This window comes from Capra hircus, chromosome 20, assembly GCF_001704415.2.
Source record: "Capra hircus breed San Clemente chromosome 20, ASM170441v1, whole genome shotgun sequence".
In the NCBI taxonomy this organism is placed as follows: Eukaryota; Metazoa; Chordata; class Mammalia; order Artiodactyla; family Bovidae; genus Capra; species Capra hircus.
Genome location: NC_030827.1, coordinates 53,894,178 through 53,914,128, shown reverse-complemented (window position 1 = coordinate 53,914,128; position 19,951 = coordinate 53,894,178). Strand labels below are relative to the sequence as shown.

At 34.5% G+C, this 19,951-nt stretch overlaps 1 protein-coding gene across 3 annotated transcripts in view; it reads right to left on the bottom strand.

Annotated features, from left to right (window-relative positions):
• Positions 10,517 to 19,951, bottom strand: part of CDH18 (cadherin 18) — a 604,406-nt gene continuing 594,971 nt past the window's right edge. For all 3 annotated transcript variants that reach the window (XM_018065791.1, XM_018065792.1, XM_018065793.1), the window contains exon 12: positions 10,517 to 11,312. In XM_018065791.1, coding sequence (XP_017921280.1) covers positions 10,822 to 11,312 — 491 coding nt within the window. In that variant the 3' untranslated portion in view covers positions 10,517 to 10,821. The remainder of the gene's footprint in view (positions 11,313 to 19,951) is intronic.

Genomic DNA, 19,951 nt, shown 5'->3' with positions numbered 1-19,951 from the left:
CTGTAATGTGGGAGACCAAGATTTGATCCGTGGGTTGAGAAGAATCCTTGAAGGAGGCCCTGGCAACTCCCTCCAGTATTCTTGCCTGGAGAATCGGAATGGACAGAGGAGCCTGGCAGGCTGCAGTATATGGAGTCACAAAAAGTCAGGTCTATATAGTCAAAGCTATGGTTTTTCCAGTAGTCATGTATGGATGTAAGAGTTGGACAGTAAAGAAAGCTGAGCGCCAAAGAATTGATGCTTTTGAGCTGTGATGTTGGAGAAGACTCCTGAGAGTCCATTGGACTACAAGGAGGTCCAATCAGTCAATTCTAAAGGAAATCAGTTCTGAATATTCATTGAAAGGACTGATGCTGAAGCTGAAACTCCAATCCTTTGGTCATTTGATGCAAAGAACTGACTCCTTAGAAAATACCCTGTTTCTGGGCAAAATTGAAGGCAAGAGGAAAGGGGGACGACAGAAGATGAGATGATTGGATGGCATCACCGACTCTGAGTAAACTTCGGGAGTTGGTGGTGGACAGAGAAGCTTGGCATGCTGCTGTTCATGGGGTCTCAAAGAGTCAGACTCAATAGAACGAATGAACTTAACTGGCCAGTAGCATTTTAGAAAACAATCTCTGTTTACTTTCCTTTCCCAACAGTTAGGATCTGTTCTATTTTAAGTAATATTATCAAAACATTTATTTTGGTGATTTAAAAAATTCATTTCCCTTCTAATTTTTTTCTTCTTCAAGATGTTGAGTGCAACTTGGATAGTTGTTGGTTGGTCCTCTTAAGAAGAAGAAAAAAAATAACTGGTAAAGAAGTGATTAAATGTGCTAGGGAGTAATACTCGGGATCTGTATAATTTCACCAACACTGAAAAAAATTTGGGGTACATTGTTTTTGTTTGTTTATTTTTTGGAACTGCTTCAGTGGTCTCTTTGTGCAAAGGCTGAAAGGAAATTTGAGAGGACAATTCTTTAAATAACTGACAGAATAATAAGTAGCTATGGATGTATACTTCAGGGGAATGTTCAAAGAGTGCTAGATGTTAAATTTGTTTGCTGAAACAAAACAATATTTGGGAGAGAAAGTGGGAATGTTGTAGAATTCTATTATTGACTCACTCAGGGATTTCTACCCTGTCAGCGAACAAGAAGAATATACTGACATTTAACAGAGAGTCTGGTATGTGATTAGGATATTGAGAAGAGCAGAAATTTTCTCAAAATGTATTATTGTTTCCAATAAGTCCTTTCTTAATACTATTAAATTATTGTGCGCTAATAAAGTTTACTGATGCAAACTTCCTCAAAAGAAAGCTTTGTTTTATTCAAACAAGTATATCTTTTCCTATATGTGAAATATGTTTTTTTTATTGTCTGGCAGGTGAAGGATGAGCCTCTAAAGAAATCATTTTTATTTTGTTCAGTACTTCCTAAACCTGTAGCATTCTTCTTTGGTTGAAATTGGAGAATAGATTCCATTACCTATTGGAGATATAATTCTATCACAATTGATAACTTTTCAATTAAAATTAACACCCTGGTATTTTGGGGTTGTGGATAAATTGGAAGAGAAAGAGTTTGGAAGAAATGCCAAGTTTATTTGTTTTTGTTTTTTTTTTTCCTAGATCCTGTATCCTATCTATTCTATTTAAGAATTTCCAGGCACTAGATGACATTTGAGTGTTTATTATATTTGGGTGTTTATTAATTATTATATAATAATACTATGCTATTATCCATGATAGGGTCCCTGTAATTTTTAAATGAAAAGTGCCCTTAGATATCACAGAAGTGTTTTCTCAGTCATGAAAAATGTGTTTCATGGCTATGCTAATGAGTTTTGTTTCTCTTGAATTTTTGTTTTTATGAATATCCAAATATCCTTGCTGTAAATATTTCAATTATCTCTTCCCCCAAATCACAAAAAATATTTTTATTATTTTTGAAATAATTATATCAATAAGAGAAACTGATTTTTATTTTAAAAATATTCTGAACACAGAAGTAAAGAGTAAATATAATTTATAACACAATTCTAACTTATTCAGTTCAGTTCAGTTCAGTTCAGTTGCTCAGTTGTGTCCAACTCTTTGCGAACCCATGGACTGCAGCATGCCAGGCTTCCCTGTCCATCACCAACTCCTGGAGCTTGCCCAAACTCATGTCCATCGAGTTGGTGATGCCATTCAATCATCTCATCCTCTGTTGTCCCCTTCTCCTCCTGCCTTTGATCTTTCCCAGCCTCAGGGTATTTTCTAATGAGTCAGTTCTTTACATCAGGTGGTCATCTAAATTATTAGTTTAATCTTATATTTGGAGTTTTATGTACTAAAGTTATTAAAGGAAATCTAAGACACACAATGATACGGAGATTGCAATTTTCTTTCTCTTCTGTATGGTGAAAAGAAGGCTTCAATGTACTATATTAGAATGGTCCTTTTCTTTGCCTGCTCGGATGGGGACTATATCGCCTTGCTTAGTATGTATTGAAACTTTGTGCCTGTAATATATAGCCTATGTCACAATTTTCTGAGGCCAGAAGTTGAGCTGAGGGAACAAAATGAAACCATAATAATGAAATTACTCAATTTGTCAAGAACTTTACTCATATCTGTGTTTCAAACACTAGATTGCATCTGATATTCATGGCAATTCTGTGAGGTAAATATAAAGATATTATTTATAATTTAAATCAAAGAAGAATTGAAACTATGTTTAAATTGACATTTAAATGTACAAAATTAGAGTCACAGATTCCTGACATATTTTCAATCCTAGATTTCAAATCCTAATTTTTTCCCCATGTTTAATCTAGGTATACATATTTTCTGTCAATATTTTCCAGTTTCATGTTTTAATACAAAATATTGATTAAGAATCAGGAAAGCTGCATTGTGACCCTTTTTTTCAAGTTATTTACCCTATCAGGTCTTTCGTTTCCCTGGATTGCTCATTTTCAAACTAAATCTGAGACAGCTGAGGAAAGGCAGGACAGTGAATTTAAGTCTGGGCAATGAAATGATAGGGCTTTCCTGGTGGTTCGGTGGTAAAGAATCTGCCTGCCAATGCAGGAGACCTAGGTTCGATCCCTGGGTCAGGAAGATCTGCTGCAGAAGGGAATGGCTACCCACTCCAGTATTCTTGCTTGGGAAATCCCATGGACAGAGGAGCCTGGCGGGCTACAGTCCATGGGGTCCCAGAGAGTTGGAAATGAATTAGGTACTGAACAACAACAGCAAAAACAAACAAAAGGAAAAGCTAAATATTGATAAGTGGCAGACAAAGAATGTTAATCGTTCCATACTTTGGAAATCATATTCTGAGGGGAATTTAGTGAAACACAAATTGAAAGAAACTTAACCTAAACTAGAAGATATGATTACAAGTAAATTTAAATGAAGTGTTTTATCGATATGCTAAATTCCATTTATTGTTACTGTAGAATCAATGCAAAATTATGTGCAACTGAAGAGAAAAATGTCATTTAGGTGATGAAATTTGGAAGCCTTATTCATAGTGTTAGTTTTTCTGAAAAAAACAATTTTCTAAAATTTCTTCAAAGTGATGGAAAAGGTATACATAAAATTACACTGAATTTTAAAAATATATATACTTTAAACTTTTAAAACATGACATTAAAAATATTTTTAAAGGATAAAGCACTATTTTAATTTCATTTTTAATTTCAATGGCTTATGAAATGGATCATCCAAGCCATTTGAAATATTTTAGACACATTCCTATGAACAAAAAATGATGACTTTCTCTCCAGCTATCTTTGAAAAACTGAAGACAGGATGATGTCCAGGAGATTGGAAATAACACAGCAGAGCTATAAGAGCTAAAAATTCAAACCACATCTTGGAAGGGAACCGCAGGCTCACAGGAAAGTGACTGTCACAGACTATTTTTCTGAATGCAATTTTCTTTTATTACTTTTTGGTGAGGAAGAGCATGATTAGTGACAGAGGGAGAGAAAATGTGATGAAAATCTAAACCTTGAAAACAACATGATAACTGCCTTCTATTTCTGAAAAACTCTTGAATTCATTCTGAAAAATACATGAGATATAGAAATTGCTCAAATATAGCAAGGGTTGTTTTCAAAAAGCAAGTAAATGTGAAAGAAAAAAAGTGAGAAACAAGATTTAAAAGTGGGAATTTCTAAGAAATCTACCTGTATCATTGCATCTTCGTGCTTATTATCATGATCACTTTTTGGAAACAAATCCAAATGCAAATCTTTTAATATAACGAAACACTAAATTATGTGACATCTTTTGTGTTAAGTATTAAGAGTAACTCATGCAATTTTAATAAGGCATCAGTTTGGTCTTTGGTTTTCAGATATTAAAATATTTTTATACCTAAAAAATAACTATAGAGTTTGGACACATTTATCCAATTAAGAAAAAAACATATTGTTCTTAAAAGTATCTCCTTTGCCCTCTTTCAAAGTTATGTTTATTATGATAAATGAATTTATAAAATTAAATGACTCCAACAATTAAACCCTGAAATGTATATCACCTATGACTTTTTTTTAACCTTCTTAAGATATATTTTTAAAATAATTTGGAAACAATTACAATAGTCTAATGGTCATCCCTGGTGGCTCAGAAAAATAGTCTAATATTCTTTGTGTAGGTATATGACTCAATGGTATCTCTTTAAGATACGTTTATAAGAATCTGCCTGCAATCAGGAGACATGGGTTCAGTCTCCTGAGATGGGAAGATCTCTTGGAGAAGGAAATGACTACCCATTCTAGTATTCTTGCCTGGAAAATTCCATGCACAGAGGAACCTCAAGGGCTACAATCCATGGGGTCACAAGAATTGGACACAACTTAGCATTGAAACACCAACAACTAAACCACCACTGAATGGTAGACATTAATGAAGGATTGAGTTTTTTAAAAGAGATGTCTGGCCACAGTAATTTTTCTCTTTAGGAAAACAAAACAAAACTCAGTGACATTGATTAAAGCATAAATGACACTGGGTCATCTTAAACCTAAATCTAACTTCTCCTAATATCTTATCTCTGATGCCCTGCATGAGTACTGTATGCCACACGAAATGATACAGCTTTGGACAATCATTTAAGTGGCTCACTCTGCACTTGTATCGTTCTCCATGTCCTGTAGAAAACCTCAAGCTTGTACACCACTGACACAGTTTTCATGTGACCATTCAACCTTTCCTAGCATATATATGAGTCTATTTCAGAACTTTTGCCACTTTTTGCTTTATATTTATGTATAGCTTTTTATGTGTAACTCTTAACTCTCAAGCAAGACTTTTATTTCATTGATAACACCCAAACACTTTTCTTTACATCTTTCACAGTGCCTGAAATAGTATCTTACATATAATGCATGTTTAGAAGAGCTTACTCAATAAATCACAATGTTAGATTATATGAATTCCAGCTTGAAACTAAGGCATTTGAAGTAGCACTGGAAAATGCCAATAAATGCTTTAGAATAAGAATTTGATGCATTTTGACACAAGAAAAATTGCCTTGATAAGATCAGTAGGGTGACACTATCATATTGTTGGATAATAAGACAAGCCATAGGAAGAATCCACTTTTACCTCTACATGGCGCATGCCTTTCTCACGGAATATCATTTCAAGAGTCTTTGATTTCCTATCCCATTCATTTTCACTTTACTTTAAAAATGAATTATTTTGGTTTATGCCTCTGTAATTTTGAAGGGCAAAAATCCTTAATTTCCATAGACTCAGCAAGGTGGATAAATGTAATGATACTTCAATATCATAAATTTTTTTTTTTTTGCATCAATGCCTCAAATAAGAACATATTTTTTTTTATTTCTTATTAAAACAAAAATAACACAAAACAAAAACAAATTCCTCACTACATCGCTCATTGGTATAAGCCGAGGGCAGAAGATATCTTTCAACATGTTAAAAACTGTTGCTATTAACGTCTTCATTTCAAAATGCTGCATTCATAACCTGAAAAAAAGAGTGGGTTCTGTGCTACTTTTATCTTCAAATGATGGTGAACTACTTTTGACTGTTGGGTTTATAATTTCAAATCTTTTATTTTAAAAAATTACCTTCTGCAGATGATGTAGAAAATAAAAGCTGAAGTGGTTTTGTTTTCTTCAGATAATATTTAATTTGCCTTTAATCCTAAAGGATAAAAAAGAGAGATAATTTAAATTTGAGTCACATATCTTTCAAGAATAGTTCTGGGATTTGTTCTATTCTTGAAAGTGAAAGCCAAGTATATTAATTGAATATTACCATACCTTGAAGCTAAGTACAATTTGAGTTTGAAAAATGGGACTCTTGCCTCTTTCCAGAATGATCAGCTTTAGAGTTCTGCTTTGTTGAATAACTAATCAAGCACTGCCCACACTAAAAAGCAGATGAGGCTTAACCCAAAAGTATTGAATCTCATGAATTCACCTCCTCATTGGGATGAGTTGTCTTTATATATATATAATGTTATTTATTTTAAATAAATAATATTATTTTTTTAAATAATGTTTTTTATGCATGCCCTGTGTTCCTATAATCACGCTCATTTAATCAGGTTTTTCTGACATGAATAAGTCTACCTGAATTTCTGTGTGTATTATCTGTATATTCAGCTAAACCAAAAGGGAAATGGACCTAAGTACGGATTGAGGTCCACAGGAACAAATAAAATAATGACTAATCATTTACATAACTTTCAGCATCACTGAAAATGATTTAGTACATTGCCCTTCTTTGATCCAGACTTCTACACTGCAGTACACTAAGAATCTAAGCCAAAGCACTTATTTGTATTTAATTGCCACAGTGTGTGCATTAAATCATAATTTCTAAAATTTTGATTTATCATTATTTGATAATTTTTCCTGTTCTGTGAAATCACTTCTGTGAATCAGCTTCAATCATGGCCACTAATGAAGCTTAGGCTGAGGCTAGACACAAAATAAAAGCCCCCCAAAAATGTTCCTTAACTTCTTGGTGAATTTTCCATATGCTGGGTACCTAAATTTTATATGCATATCATATTTAAATCATATCAATAGCTAAGTCACTATTTTGAGTAGTCTTTTACTCCAAGTATTCTTCATGAAAACATATATGGATGGATATGTGTATGTGATTGTGTGGTTACATGAAGGCCATTTCTCAGAATATTTTCCTTCTTATACTTGATAATGGAAAAGTCATAACTTTATATAGAGCTTCATCTTAGGATAGCTTCCTCTTCAGTTTCCACTTTGAATCTGTATATGTACATATTTTTCATAGAAATAATTTAAAGTGATTAGTCTTTGGTAAATCCTGCAAGACCTATGTTTGCACAAAGGTAATTTGGAATTTATAGATTTTAATAATAAAGACATTGAATAAAAAATAATAACGGTTTGTATTTTCTCTAACTTAACAGCCAGCACATTGTATAAGGCCTGTCTGTAGAAAATTCTTTTATTGGAAAAAAGTAAATTGATTTCAAACTTATATTTTAACTAGATCTATAAATATCAATCAAGGCTGAGACACATCAGTGATTCCATGGTGGAATCCATAAGGAATCAAATAGTCTATAGCTGATTATCTGAGCCTAGAGAGGGCTCAAAGTATGTTCAAACTCTTTGCTCACTAAACTACTTGAGAATTATCTTTAAACACTGACAAGTTGAAATTTTTAAAACAAAGTATTGAGTGTGGTGGCTCAGGTGGTAAAGAATTTACCTACAATGCAGGAGACCGTGGTTCAATTCCTTGGTTGGGAAGATCCCCTGGAAAAGGGAATGGCTACCCACTCCAATATCCTTGCTTGGAGAATTCCATGGACAGGAGCCTGGAGGGCTGCAGTCCATGGGGTCACAAAGAGTCAGACACAACTGAGTCCTAAATGACTCAGTTCACTGGCAGAACATTTTAAAATACTTTGGCCACCTCATTCAAAGAAACACCTCATTGAAGAAGCCTTTGATGCTGGAAAAGATTGAAGGCAAAAGGAGAAAAGGGCAATAGAGGATAAGATGATTAGCATCACCAACTCAATGAACATGAATTTGAGCGAACTCCAGGAGATAGTGAAGGGCAGGGAAGCCTGGTGTGCTGCAGTGCATAGGGTGGCAAAGAGTTGAACACGACTTAGCCACTGAACAACAACACTTGTTTTCCAGACTCAAAGTAGCACAGTAAAAAAAATGAGACCCAATCCATACTTATAATAGTTATATAATTGCCTCATTTTAGAATTTATATAAAAAATATTTGGAATGCTTTCCTTAACAAAATTCTGAAATAAATCAACATCAGAACATATTATTTCAATACTACAGAAGCTCCATTTTGCCTCTATATGAGATTTAATATCAGGGGCTGAGAAATAATCCATTATCATTATAATGTGTGATTAAAAATGGATGAACCTGGGTGTTTTTCCACAAAATCAGAGGAGTACTTCCAATACTCACAACCATGTAGAGGACCTTGGCTTTTAAGTTTATATAGTTTGCCTTATACACACATTCTCATCTTTCAAGCCTCTATCTGTAAAGTTGCCAGATGAATATTAAAAAATAATCTGTGAATAGTTTATCAAAATTATAAATCCAAAGGCCTACTTGACTTCCAAAACCTGGTTTCCCTGGTCCTCTTTGTATAGCAAAGTGCAAACACCAGTATCCACAGTTGTTCTCCAAACGTGTACCCTTCTGTCAGGGTGAGCATAGTCCAGAATTCACATAACCAGTATGGATCTCCAGAGGTTGTTCCCCAAAACCCCTGAGTGTCTCTTTTGATTTAACTTTATACTGGAATGTATACCACTATGAGATTAAAAAATGATCAAGCAGCATCTGGAATGCTAAAAGGTTGTAAAACACTTAAAGTACATTTTATTCCTCAGGCTTCAAACACAAATTGAGAAATACTCAAATTAAATTTACTTACTTCCCATACCTCAAAACCGAAAAATAATAATAGCACAGGGCAGTTGTGAACAGAGGCAAAATTCAAAATTTTGCAATTGAGTAGAATCAGACAGAAAATGTCTTATAACTTTTGAGGACTCTCGATTATAATGACCTAAAGAGCAAAGGAAAACTTGCCCTTGAAATAAATTTTAATTTGAGGACTTCAAAATTCCAATTAATCTGAAATACATAGAAATATTCAATTTTACAGAATAGGCTCACTATGTTATGGATTTTTATTTCACAACCAATATCAACAACAGCAAATTGTCATCTAAGCAATTTAGGGGGAAAAAAAAACAATAAATTCTGAAAAAAGATCAGATTATTTGGGGAAAATATCAAAAGAATTAAACTTTTATATATTCAGTTAGCAATTGCTTCACTGTTGAAAGTTTAATTAAATTCTCCTAAGATAATGTATTATTTCATTTATAAAGTATGTTTCGATGTAATTATGAACCAATGGAATTAGAAAATTAGTGTCTGTGAGCCTTTACATAACAAACTACTTTGCAATTGGGAAAACATTTTTATAGATGCTTATTGATCTTCATATAAAGTATAAGATAGGCAGGAAAGTCTTTTCCATATCTATTTTCTAGTTTGGGGCCCTAAAATTCAGTGACATTAGGAGACATGTCTGAGAATAATAAGTGTGAACCTCTAATTTTTTGCTACTAGACTTATATATTTTTTGTAAGTCCTAAACATAAAAGGCTAATCAGACAGTGAGATGAGGGGGAAGTCTGAGCCTCTGTGAGGAATAAAGGCAAGTCAATCAAAAGTCTATGAAGTTTATGTAAATTAGAGGACAATCTTTTCAGACTACATAGTTATCATGTAAGGTACACTTTTTTTTTTTAATGACTGCCGTGTTAAAAATAACCAAATTACAGAAGTATAAACCAATTATCAAATTTCTGACAACCAATGTGAGGTACAAGAATGATCAGAATTGTTAATATAAATGTCCTAAAACAAATGGAAAAAAAAGAATAGAATTCCTCAATGTTTTGTACAGGATAAGGTTTGCAGTTTGCTTTTTTTTTTTTTTTAATAAAATCTTTCCCTGACATATCAGATGGTCGGAGTATATCTTAAAACATTCATTCTATCCACTTAAAAAAGGGGGTTCTCCTGTTAAAGGGGCACAGGCAGGACAGAGACCATAGTCTCCATGATTCAGAGCAGTGCACAACTGGTGCACAGAAGTTGCATACATCATAGTGCAAGCAGCAAATCCCCATGCTCCATCAATTCCATATGGAGAAAAGAAGTGGGGAGGGCAAAGGAAAATGGTACATACGAGTCCATGATAGAGTGGTCTGGTAGGCTGGAAATACCTCCTGTCGTTTCAAGAGGAAGCTAATGAGCTGTGTCACGATAATAGGGTGTGGATCTCAAGTCCACCCAAAAAGGTGGAAAAAGGTCATGATTACCTTCACCACCACATGATTATCAGTGTACCACCCCTAGAAATCAGAGTCACAAGTGATTTGAAACTTTTTGTTTAGTTTTGCTTTTGAAAAGAAATCACAAAATATTGAAACAAATATCATTGTTTGGCTTAATTCAGGTATTCTTCATTAAACAGTACACAGACTTTATTGAGCGATTGAAAATATACACAAGGAACAATAGCTTTTTCTCTGATTTTTTTTTCTTTTTTTTTTTTAATTTTACTTTCTTCCCTTTAAATAACCCAGTTTTCAATCATGAAAAGGGCACTTGTTTCTACAGTAGCTGTGCTCTGCTTGTTCAGTTCCAAGTACTGTTTCCAAGCTTCTTCCTTGCCATTGGTGAGGTTACATCTCCATTTGCTCAGTAAGCAAATTCTAGAAGGTTGCAAGGATTGACCCCCTAAGTTGTTCTTTCAGATTCTATTTCTCCATAGAGTTCAGCTAATTTTTTAAACTCGGGCCCCCAGTCTCCAAGGTACTGATAATCCTGGTCTGATTGAGTAGTTGCTGAATCCAGCGAGCTGATGGATCCAGCTTCTGATCTCTGACCCTCGTAGGCGTAAGTCTGCAGAGAGTCATAAGGAGGGACGCTGGGGTCTAGGTCGGCTTCCGCTAGTCTTTGCTTAATAAATTCCTGAACATCTATACTTTCCAGGGTGGACAATGTCTGGTGCCTGGGGGTAAGTTTCACTTCCGGTCTGATATCTCTGCGGTACTTGAGCTCCTCAGCAGCAGATGGATTCCTCAAGGCGGTGATGTCAAAGGCCTCCGTGTCTTCCTCGCCACCCCCCTCATCATCATAGGTGACCACATTTTCCCGCACGTCCTCCTCTGAAATGATCAGGGGCTCTTTTTTGCTGCGTCTCAGGGTGATGAAAAGTACAACAATAGCTAAGCAAAAACAGAAAGAGGATGAAAAGTTAGAGAAAAGAACATCAGCAAGTTCCAACCATTCTCATCAGCTATGTTTCATTTGGGCTTACATTGTGATCTCTGCACTCTCTGAATACCACTGCAAGAATTTTTAATATCCCGAAGAATGTAGAAAATGATTATCCCTACAAAGCAAAGGAAATAGTTGATCTGGTGAATGCCGTGATATTCTCATTTGCCAGGCTATGCTTTCAGGATTCCTGACTTGTGTTTAAGTCTAACCACTCATTGTTTACACTGAGGGGAATAGATGATGGAAAAGCAATATGAAATTCTGACTGGAAAAATTATTGTGTGTAGGGGTCAATCTATAGATAGTAATTCATCTAAAGATGCATACACTAAAAGCAGGGTATTTTAAGTTTTTGTAAAACAGGAAGAAGGAGCCCCTATCTTTAACCCTTTTTGATTCTGTGTAGAAATAAAAGCAGGAATATTTTACATGGTTCATCTCTTTTGTCCATTATCCTTTAGAATGATATTATCAGGCATTAATTATTGCATTTAACTATCAGATTGCAAAATATGTTTATGTTAATGTAGAAATATTTATGTTTAAGTTAATGTAAAAATATTTCCATTTACACAATGCTCTTTACATAATATTTTTATTTAATGCTCAAAATAGAGCTGGGATTTCCTCATTTTTAAAATGAAGAAACTGAGACTCAGAAAAAATTACATGAGTAAGTACTGTGTAACTTTAGGTCATACAAATGGTGGGTGGAAAAGTTTGGGCTCTAGTTTATTACTTTCCACACTAAAAGTGATGATGTTTCTATTGCCATATTCAACTTTAGTATTTTAAAAATATAGAACTGAGTGACCTGTTGGATGTGTGTCTTAGGGAAATTTTTCCAAATACACTGAATAGTTTCTTATTACCAGTAGTGTTGTAGCCACTGGGTAAACTGATAGAACTATATCCTGGGTATTTTACCTTGGTCCTTCTTTCATTACTTCAAATTATTCAGTGGGATGCTATTAAACCATTACTAAACAGAAGTATCTCATTTTACTCTTTGTCATTAGGCCCAAGGTCTTTTACTTCATCTCTACAGACCGTTTTCTTCTTGGTTAGCTGATATTCTACATTTTATTATGAGAATTATTAGGTTCACTATTATTTTAAATATCACAATATGATAATCAGAGAAATATATTCAAATGGAATGTAGGATTACTAGATTTAACAAATAATTCAGGACACCCAACTAAATGTGTATTTCAGATGGATAACAACAAAAATATACTATATGTATAACATGAGATGAAATAAAAATACATGTATAATGTATGTATATGTGTATACATAAACAACATATATAGTGTGTGTACATATGCACATACATATATATGTATGTATAATCAATTATATCCAAAGCAATATGGATATGTTTTATGGAAACATTAAAATATATATAAAATATGGATTTATCTCACTATTAAGCATGGGAATATTTTTGCTTATAATTTAAATATGAAAGTGAAAGTTTCAGGCACTCAGTTATTTCTGACTGTTTGTCACCTCCATGGACTGTAGCTTGCCAGGCTCCTCTGTCCATGGGATTCTACAGGCAAGAATATTGGAGTGGGTTGCTATTCCCTTCTCCAGCGAATCTTTCTGACCCAGGGATCAAATTTTGGTCTCCTGCATTGCAGGCAGATTCTTTACCATCTGAACAATCCGGGAATATATATATTATATATTAATATATAGTATATAATATATATTATATACTATACAATATATATTAATACATCTTTTTATATATATATATATGAATATGTACATGGGAGAAGGCAATGGCATCCCACTCTAGTACTCTTGCCTGGAAAATCCCATGGACGGAGGAGCTTGGTGGGCTACAGTCCATGGGGTCATGAAGAGTCAGACATGACTAAGCGACTTCACTTTCACTTTTCACTTTCATGCACTGGAGAAGGAAATGGCAACCCACTCCAGTGTTCTTGCCTGGAGAATCCCAGGGACGGGGGAGCCTGGTGGGCTGCTATCTCTGGGATCGCACAGAGTCGGACACGACTGAAGCGACTTAGCAGCAAACATGTACATATACATACATATATGTGAATATACATAGCATAAGTATGTCTTGTTTAATATATCTGGAGATGTGTAAGTGCATACATATACACACATGCATAAATACCTATAGATCTATAATTTTATACAGATTTCACACTTTTATGCTGTATTTTGTCTATCTTTATATATGTATATTATATTTTATTTGGAAATCCTGATTATATGTAAGCTTTAATAAATGATCATAGAGCAAACAAATAGCAGGTTAGCTATCCTCTGATAAAAACATACCTGACACCCTAGGTACAATCCTTCTATACCTCCCTTTCCCTCTAAAAAGTAACTTCTATTCTTCATTTTGTTATTATTTCCTTGCTTGTCTTCAATAGTTTAAACCCTTTTTATGATAGCCCTAAACTAGGTAAGTGTTACTGCATTGAACTATATATCATGCTGTGTACATGCTTTGAAGTCTTGAAAATATGGAGAGGAAAAGGAACAGGTATTCAAGCCAGAAGTGGATAGGATAATTACTACAGGGAGGTCTACCACATGTGGAAAGAGAGGGTCACAATACTGGGAGGAATCTAATTTTGCAAAGAGGCAGGTGGAAGACTGTGGGAATGAAGAAAAAGAAAAAAAAAGATAAAACATCTTCATGGAGAGTCAAGGAATCATCTGGAAATGTAAGGAGTAAAAGGATACTGACTGGGTAATGTGAAAATGCAATGGGGAAATTAGAGTTGACATGGTAGAGCTTTGATTATTATTTGGAATAGAGTGATCACAGAAAAGGCTGGAAATGAAATGCTGATTCTACATATGACCCGGCTTCATAAATGCTCTGTTACAGAGTACAATATGTTTCTATTCACATGATTATTCTTTTTGCTGAATGCCATCAGTAAGTATTTGATATCTCACTATTTATTTTAGTGTAAATTCAGCCAATAGCTTTTAAACTCAGTAGCCCAAGCAGAATCCTCAAGTAACATACTTCATTCTATCCAGAGGTGTATATTTATCATCCACCATATATTTCTGCTCATCATTATAGTTAAGTGAGGAGGCTGTTCTAGATTAAAATATCTATTGATAGTTCTACACACTGCCTAATTTATTATAATAAAATTTCTTAGTGTTTTCAATAAATCAAGCTATTTTTCTTTATGTTGAAATGGTTGATGATGGATGTCAAGGGACTTTATGTGATAGATAACAGGGAGAATGTGATCAATACTATTACCAAAGTATGGAGGTAATATACATCCTTTACTAATACTAGTATTCTATTTACCTAATGAAACATATTTGATAATGCTGGATTTATTGTTATGATAGCTTCTAGTTGCTTAAAAAGCTATCCCTGACTTTTATGGGTTGATTAAAAATATATATGCTAGTTAAATTTGAATGTACAGTTTTACATCTATTTCTTTCTAGGCAAAGAGAGTTACTAGGCAGAGACAAATGATTCCTAGATTTGTTGCATACCTATTTATTATAAAGATCAATATATAATTAGCCATACAATCTGGAACACTTTTTGAGGGTGGAAAGGGATTTTACTTATAATTACACCAGAATATCAGGACAAATATAGACATATAGTCCCTTTGAAAGTGAAAGTGTGAGTCTCTCAGTCTTGTCTGACTCTTTGTTGACCCCATGAACTGTAGCTTGCCAGGCTCCTCTGTCCATGGAATTCTCCAGGCAAGAATACTGCTGTAGGTAGCCATCCCCTTCTCCACGGGATCTTCCCCACCCAGGGATCAAACTCAGGTCTTCTGCATTACAGGAGGGTTCTTTACCATCTGAGCCACACTGTACTCATTAGCGAAACAGTCATGTGTGCATGCTCAGCTGCTTCAGTCATGTCCAACTCTGTGAGACACTATGAACTGTAGCCCACCAGGCTCCTCTGTCCATGGGGTTCTCCAGGCAAGAATACTGGAGTGGGCTACCGTGCCCCCCTCCAGGGGATCTTCCCCACCCAGGATTGAACCCACATCTCTTTACGTCTCCTGCATTGGCAGGTGGGTTCTTTAGCACTAGCGCCACCTGGGAGAGTCAGTGGCAAATTTAAATCAACACAGAGGAGAATGTGGGTGCAGAGAAGAATGTGGAAGGTACATTCCTAAAGACTTTCTTTACGCTCATGTTTGTTTAGTAGATGTTCCTGGAGCAGATGGCACACAACAGATACTCCATAAACAATTCTTATGTGGATTAACAAACGAATGATGTTTCTGAGAGTGACAATGTGACGCTGGGTTAATTCAGTCTTCATGAATAATAATTGTCTCACTAGAAAAATAATTTTTAAATACTTTAAAAAATCAGCTTACTGTTCCTAAAAATTCCAAACACCTAATTTTGCTTGAAAGTATTTCTTAGAGTTTGAAAAATAAAGTGCTTCCCCACAATCACAAGGCCAAATTTATTTAAAGAGAATGAGTGAAGATAATAATCATATTTGAAAGTTAAACCCAATTTTTAAAATGGCAAGCAAGTAATATATTTGAATTAGTCCCTCACAGTATATCAAACTATAGATGTATAACAGGGTAGCACTTCTTTCAGCGGTTCGTCTGAGAAAATATACTATGATAGAGCTACGGAGTCGCTAAAAAAGAGAAAGAGAGATAGAGAGCTTGTCCTCTGTTCAAAATTATATTATAAATAATTTCTGGTATTTTGCAGCTTAGTTATATGAACTGGAATGAAATGAATAAATTGTAGTATTTTTAGATGTCTTTATTTGATGAATATCTTATTCTTGGTTAGTGTATTTCTTTTTCTTTTCTTCTCATTAAGTGTGACCAGAATTTTAATCCTACATGATTCATTTCATTTAAGAAAATTAAAATGAATATCATTATTTTATTCATAAAGAGATTCAAATTTGTGGAAACAGTTTTCTCTTTGTTTTCCTCTATATTATATTTACTTACTCATATAATCTTTCCAGTACCCAGAGTACTAAGGGGGTTTGAATTTTCATAACTTAACTGACATACAACTTACATTTGAATAAATTATGTATTGACTCCTAACATACCCCCCCAATACTTTTCATAGCAGATATTTTTACCCCTAAATATCACTTGATTCTTTTTTTTATATCATCATATTTTAGCACTAAATTTGGTAGGATGAAGTGGCCCAAGTCAGGGAGATTATTTTTATTAGTTTCTGTAGCCATAATTGGTAATGACACTTCTCACTGCAAGTTATTTTTTCACACCCAGGGGAATCCATAAAGTCATTCACAATAACTCTGATGACAAACAGGTTTGACATTTATCTTCTCATCAATTTCACTTCCTCTCCTAGCCCCTCACTCTCCTCTCACCACATCCACCTTAATTTCCATGCAGGAGGAAATTTATATCCCCAAATACGAGCAAACTACTTGGTGAATTAATCTAAGTCAGCTGATTATATGTGATGTGTGGACTATGAAGGTAGCTGGAAGAAGTCCGTTTTGGATCCTGATTAAATAATTCCTTGCCCTGGTTTGCTCTTCCCACAGTTCTGCACCCTCTGACAAGTAATGGAGTGGGTTGGGAAAGAGACGTCAGATGCCCAGAAGAGGAAGGGAAGTCCAAGAATTCCATTTTCTAGCACCAAACTGACTGCATCATGACAGTTCACTATAAATTCTTTCCTATCCATTATTTAAAAGGGATCTGAAAAGTTAATCCTGACAAAACATAGCTCACAAGGTGTACATTTGGCACTTAAAGTTAGGCCCTTTGGTTTTCAAGCATCATTTTCTAGTAATCAATGTATACATAGATGAGGTCTACCAAACTGCAAAATATTGAATAATATCTAGCCTATAATAAAACATAAATAAGCAACACAAAATTTTACAGATGACTGTAAGGTTATTCTAGTTGAAACTTCATTTTCATAGATTCAGAAATAGAAGTAAAAATACTTTGTGGGTCTTGAGATCACACAGTTAATTAGTGGCAAAACTAGGGCTGAATTTCCGCAATCACAGTCATGTTCACAAAGAGCTACTAAGTGAAACATTTCAGTATCAAAATATTAGTTTCATGATTTATTTAGCTGTTGAGGTTGAATGCAAATTCAGAATTACAAGTTCTAAAATAACGTATTGCTGCCTCTGATATTGTTGATATTTTTCTTGCAACCTATGAACTCACACATTAGCCAATGCTATTTCAAAATTACAAATGTCTACATTTCAAGTTTCTGGGCCAGATATTTTCTCAGTAACAATATATGCCCTTACAGTGCCAAGAAAAATATAAATTACATTAAAATAATGATTACTTAAACCCAAGCTTAAGAAATTCTGCAACTTTTGAATTATAGTGTAAAGACATTTGATTTCAATAAAAATTGAAGGAGCAAATGTACATTTGTACATTATCAAATGTAACCTTTGTTTCATTAGCCCTGATGTATACCATAATTTTTAGAAATGTTCTCTTATTTACCTCAAAGAGGGGGAAAAGGCATTGTCATAAAGTCAATTAAACAAATTTATTGTTTCATGAAATAATAAAATATCATTTTATGTAATATAGGGGCTTCTCTGATAGCTCAGATGGTAACAAGTCCTCCTGCAATGTAGGAGACACCAGTTCAAGTCCTGGGTCGGGATGGTCCGCTGGAGAAAGGATAGGCTACCCACTCCAGTATTCTTGGGCTTCCCTTGTGGCTCAGCTGGTAAAGAATATTATATTATGTAATATACTTAAATGTACCTTACATTGATATCTGTCAGTTTTAAAGGTTTTAATCTTAGTATGCAAAATAATTTTCTGATGATAAATGAAAATAAAAGCCAAAGGTAACAGGCTTCCACCACTGAAATATCTTTCAGAATAAGGACTTGGAAGAACTTATAGTAATGTCAGAGTGTTCTTTTTTTTTTTTTTTTTTTCTTTAATTGAAGCATAGTTGACTTACAAAAAGTCACTGAGTTCTATTCTTTGTAGTTTCAGTTAGGAAATCTAGAGGGTTCAATGTTTGTAGCTGTTTAGTCTTTGTGTTTTTTTTTTTGGTTGTTGTTTTTGAAAAATACCATATGATATCACTTATATGTGAACTATAAAATATGGCACAAATGGCCCTACCTACAAAACAGAAACAGACTCATAGACATGGAGAACAGACTTGTAGTTACCAGGAGAGAGGGGGTTGGGGGATAGGGTGAGAGAGGAGTTGGGATTAGGAGACATAAACTATTGTATATAGGATGGATAAAGCACTGTATAGCACAGGGAATAATATCCTATGATAAATCATAATGGAAGAGAACATGAAAGAAAGAATATATGTGTATAACTGAGTCACAACATTTCTTATCAACTATACTTTAAAAAATTAAATTAAATTAAATTAAAGGAAAAAAAAAAAACTTCTGATTTTCCTGGTTGCATTCACCACCATGCTTCTACTACAAAAGACTATACTACAATGAAATAGCTCTTGTTATGAAGAATCAAACTTCCATGCTCCAAATTGCCAAGGGCAATTGACACATTTTTTGCTCAACTTACTTAACTTTTAGGCAGTTTTTGCATGGTTGAATGCTCTGTCCTCCTTGATACACTTATTTTCTTTGATTTTAGGACATCACTCTTACTAATTCTGTTCCTTCTTCTGTGATTTCTGTTTTGCCCTCTCTGGTATTTCATCCTTCTTGACTTGGTGATCACACTGCAGTTTATCACAGCTCAGTCCTGGTCTATCCTTTCTCTCTTCATAGTCTCTGGCTGTGGTGACATCAACAAAATGCACTTCTCATGTCCCCCAGCTCTGGGAAGGTCAGGGAAGATCTTAAAGATGCACATTTAGCATGAGATGAAAAGTCTTTGATACTGTTCTCTGTTCTAACTCAGCTGCATATCTAGTTTATCCAAATTTTTGTTTGTTTGTTTTCTGTAATTTTTGGCTATTATACTCTTAGCCTTTGGATACTTGTTTCTGGAAAAAACACCCTATCATAAATAGTAAATGTTTGCTTACTGACCTGAAATAATTAACACTGCAAGGTTCAAATGGAATCTCAGGTACTTTCGATAAACATTCAGTGAAGATTTTGGTAAATATTTTCATCCTGTGTTTTGCATCCTGTTACCCAATATCACCTTTGATTTCCGCTAAAGCATCTTGATATTATCAAGCTTTGTTCACTTCCACTCTGAGAGTGAAAGCGAAAGTCGCTAAATCCTGTCCAACTTTTTGTGACCCTATGGACTATAGAGTCCATGGAATTCTCCAGGCCAGAATACTGGAGTGGGTAGCCTTTCCTTTCTCGAAATGATCTTCCCAACCCAGGGATCAATTCCAGGTCTCTCATTTTGCAGGCGGATTCTTTACCAGCTGAGCCATGAGGGAACGTGCTGGTCCAAATTATGCTGTGTCTGAGACAAATGCATCGTATTCCTAACTGGAAGCCCTTGTCATCATGAGATCTGCTTTCCACTTCATTCATACCTGTCTTTTTTAAGCATACAAATTTTATGATGGGACAAACCTACTTTAAACTTCTCCTTGCACTCCT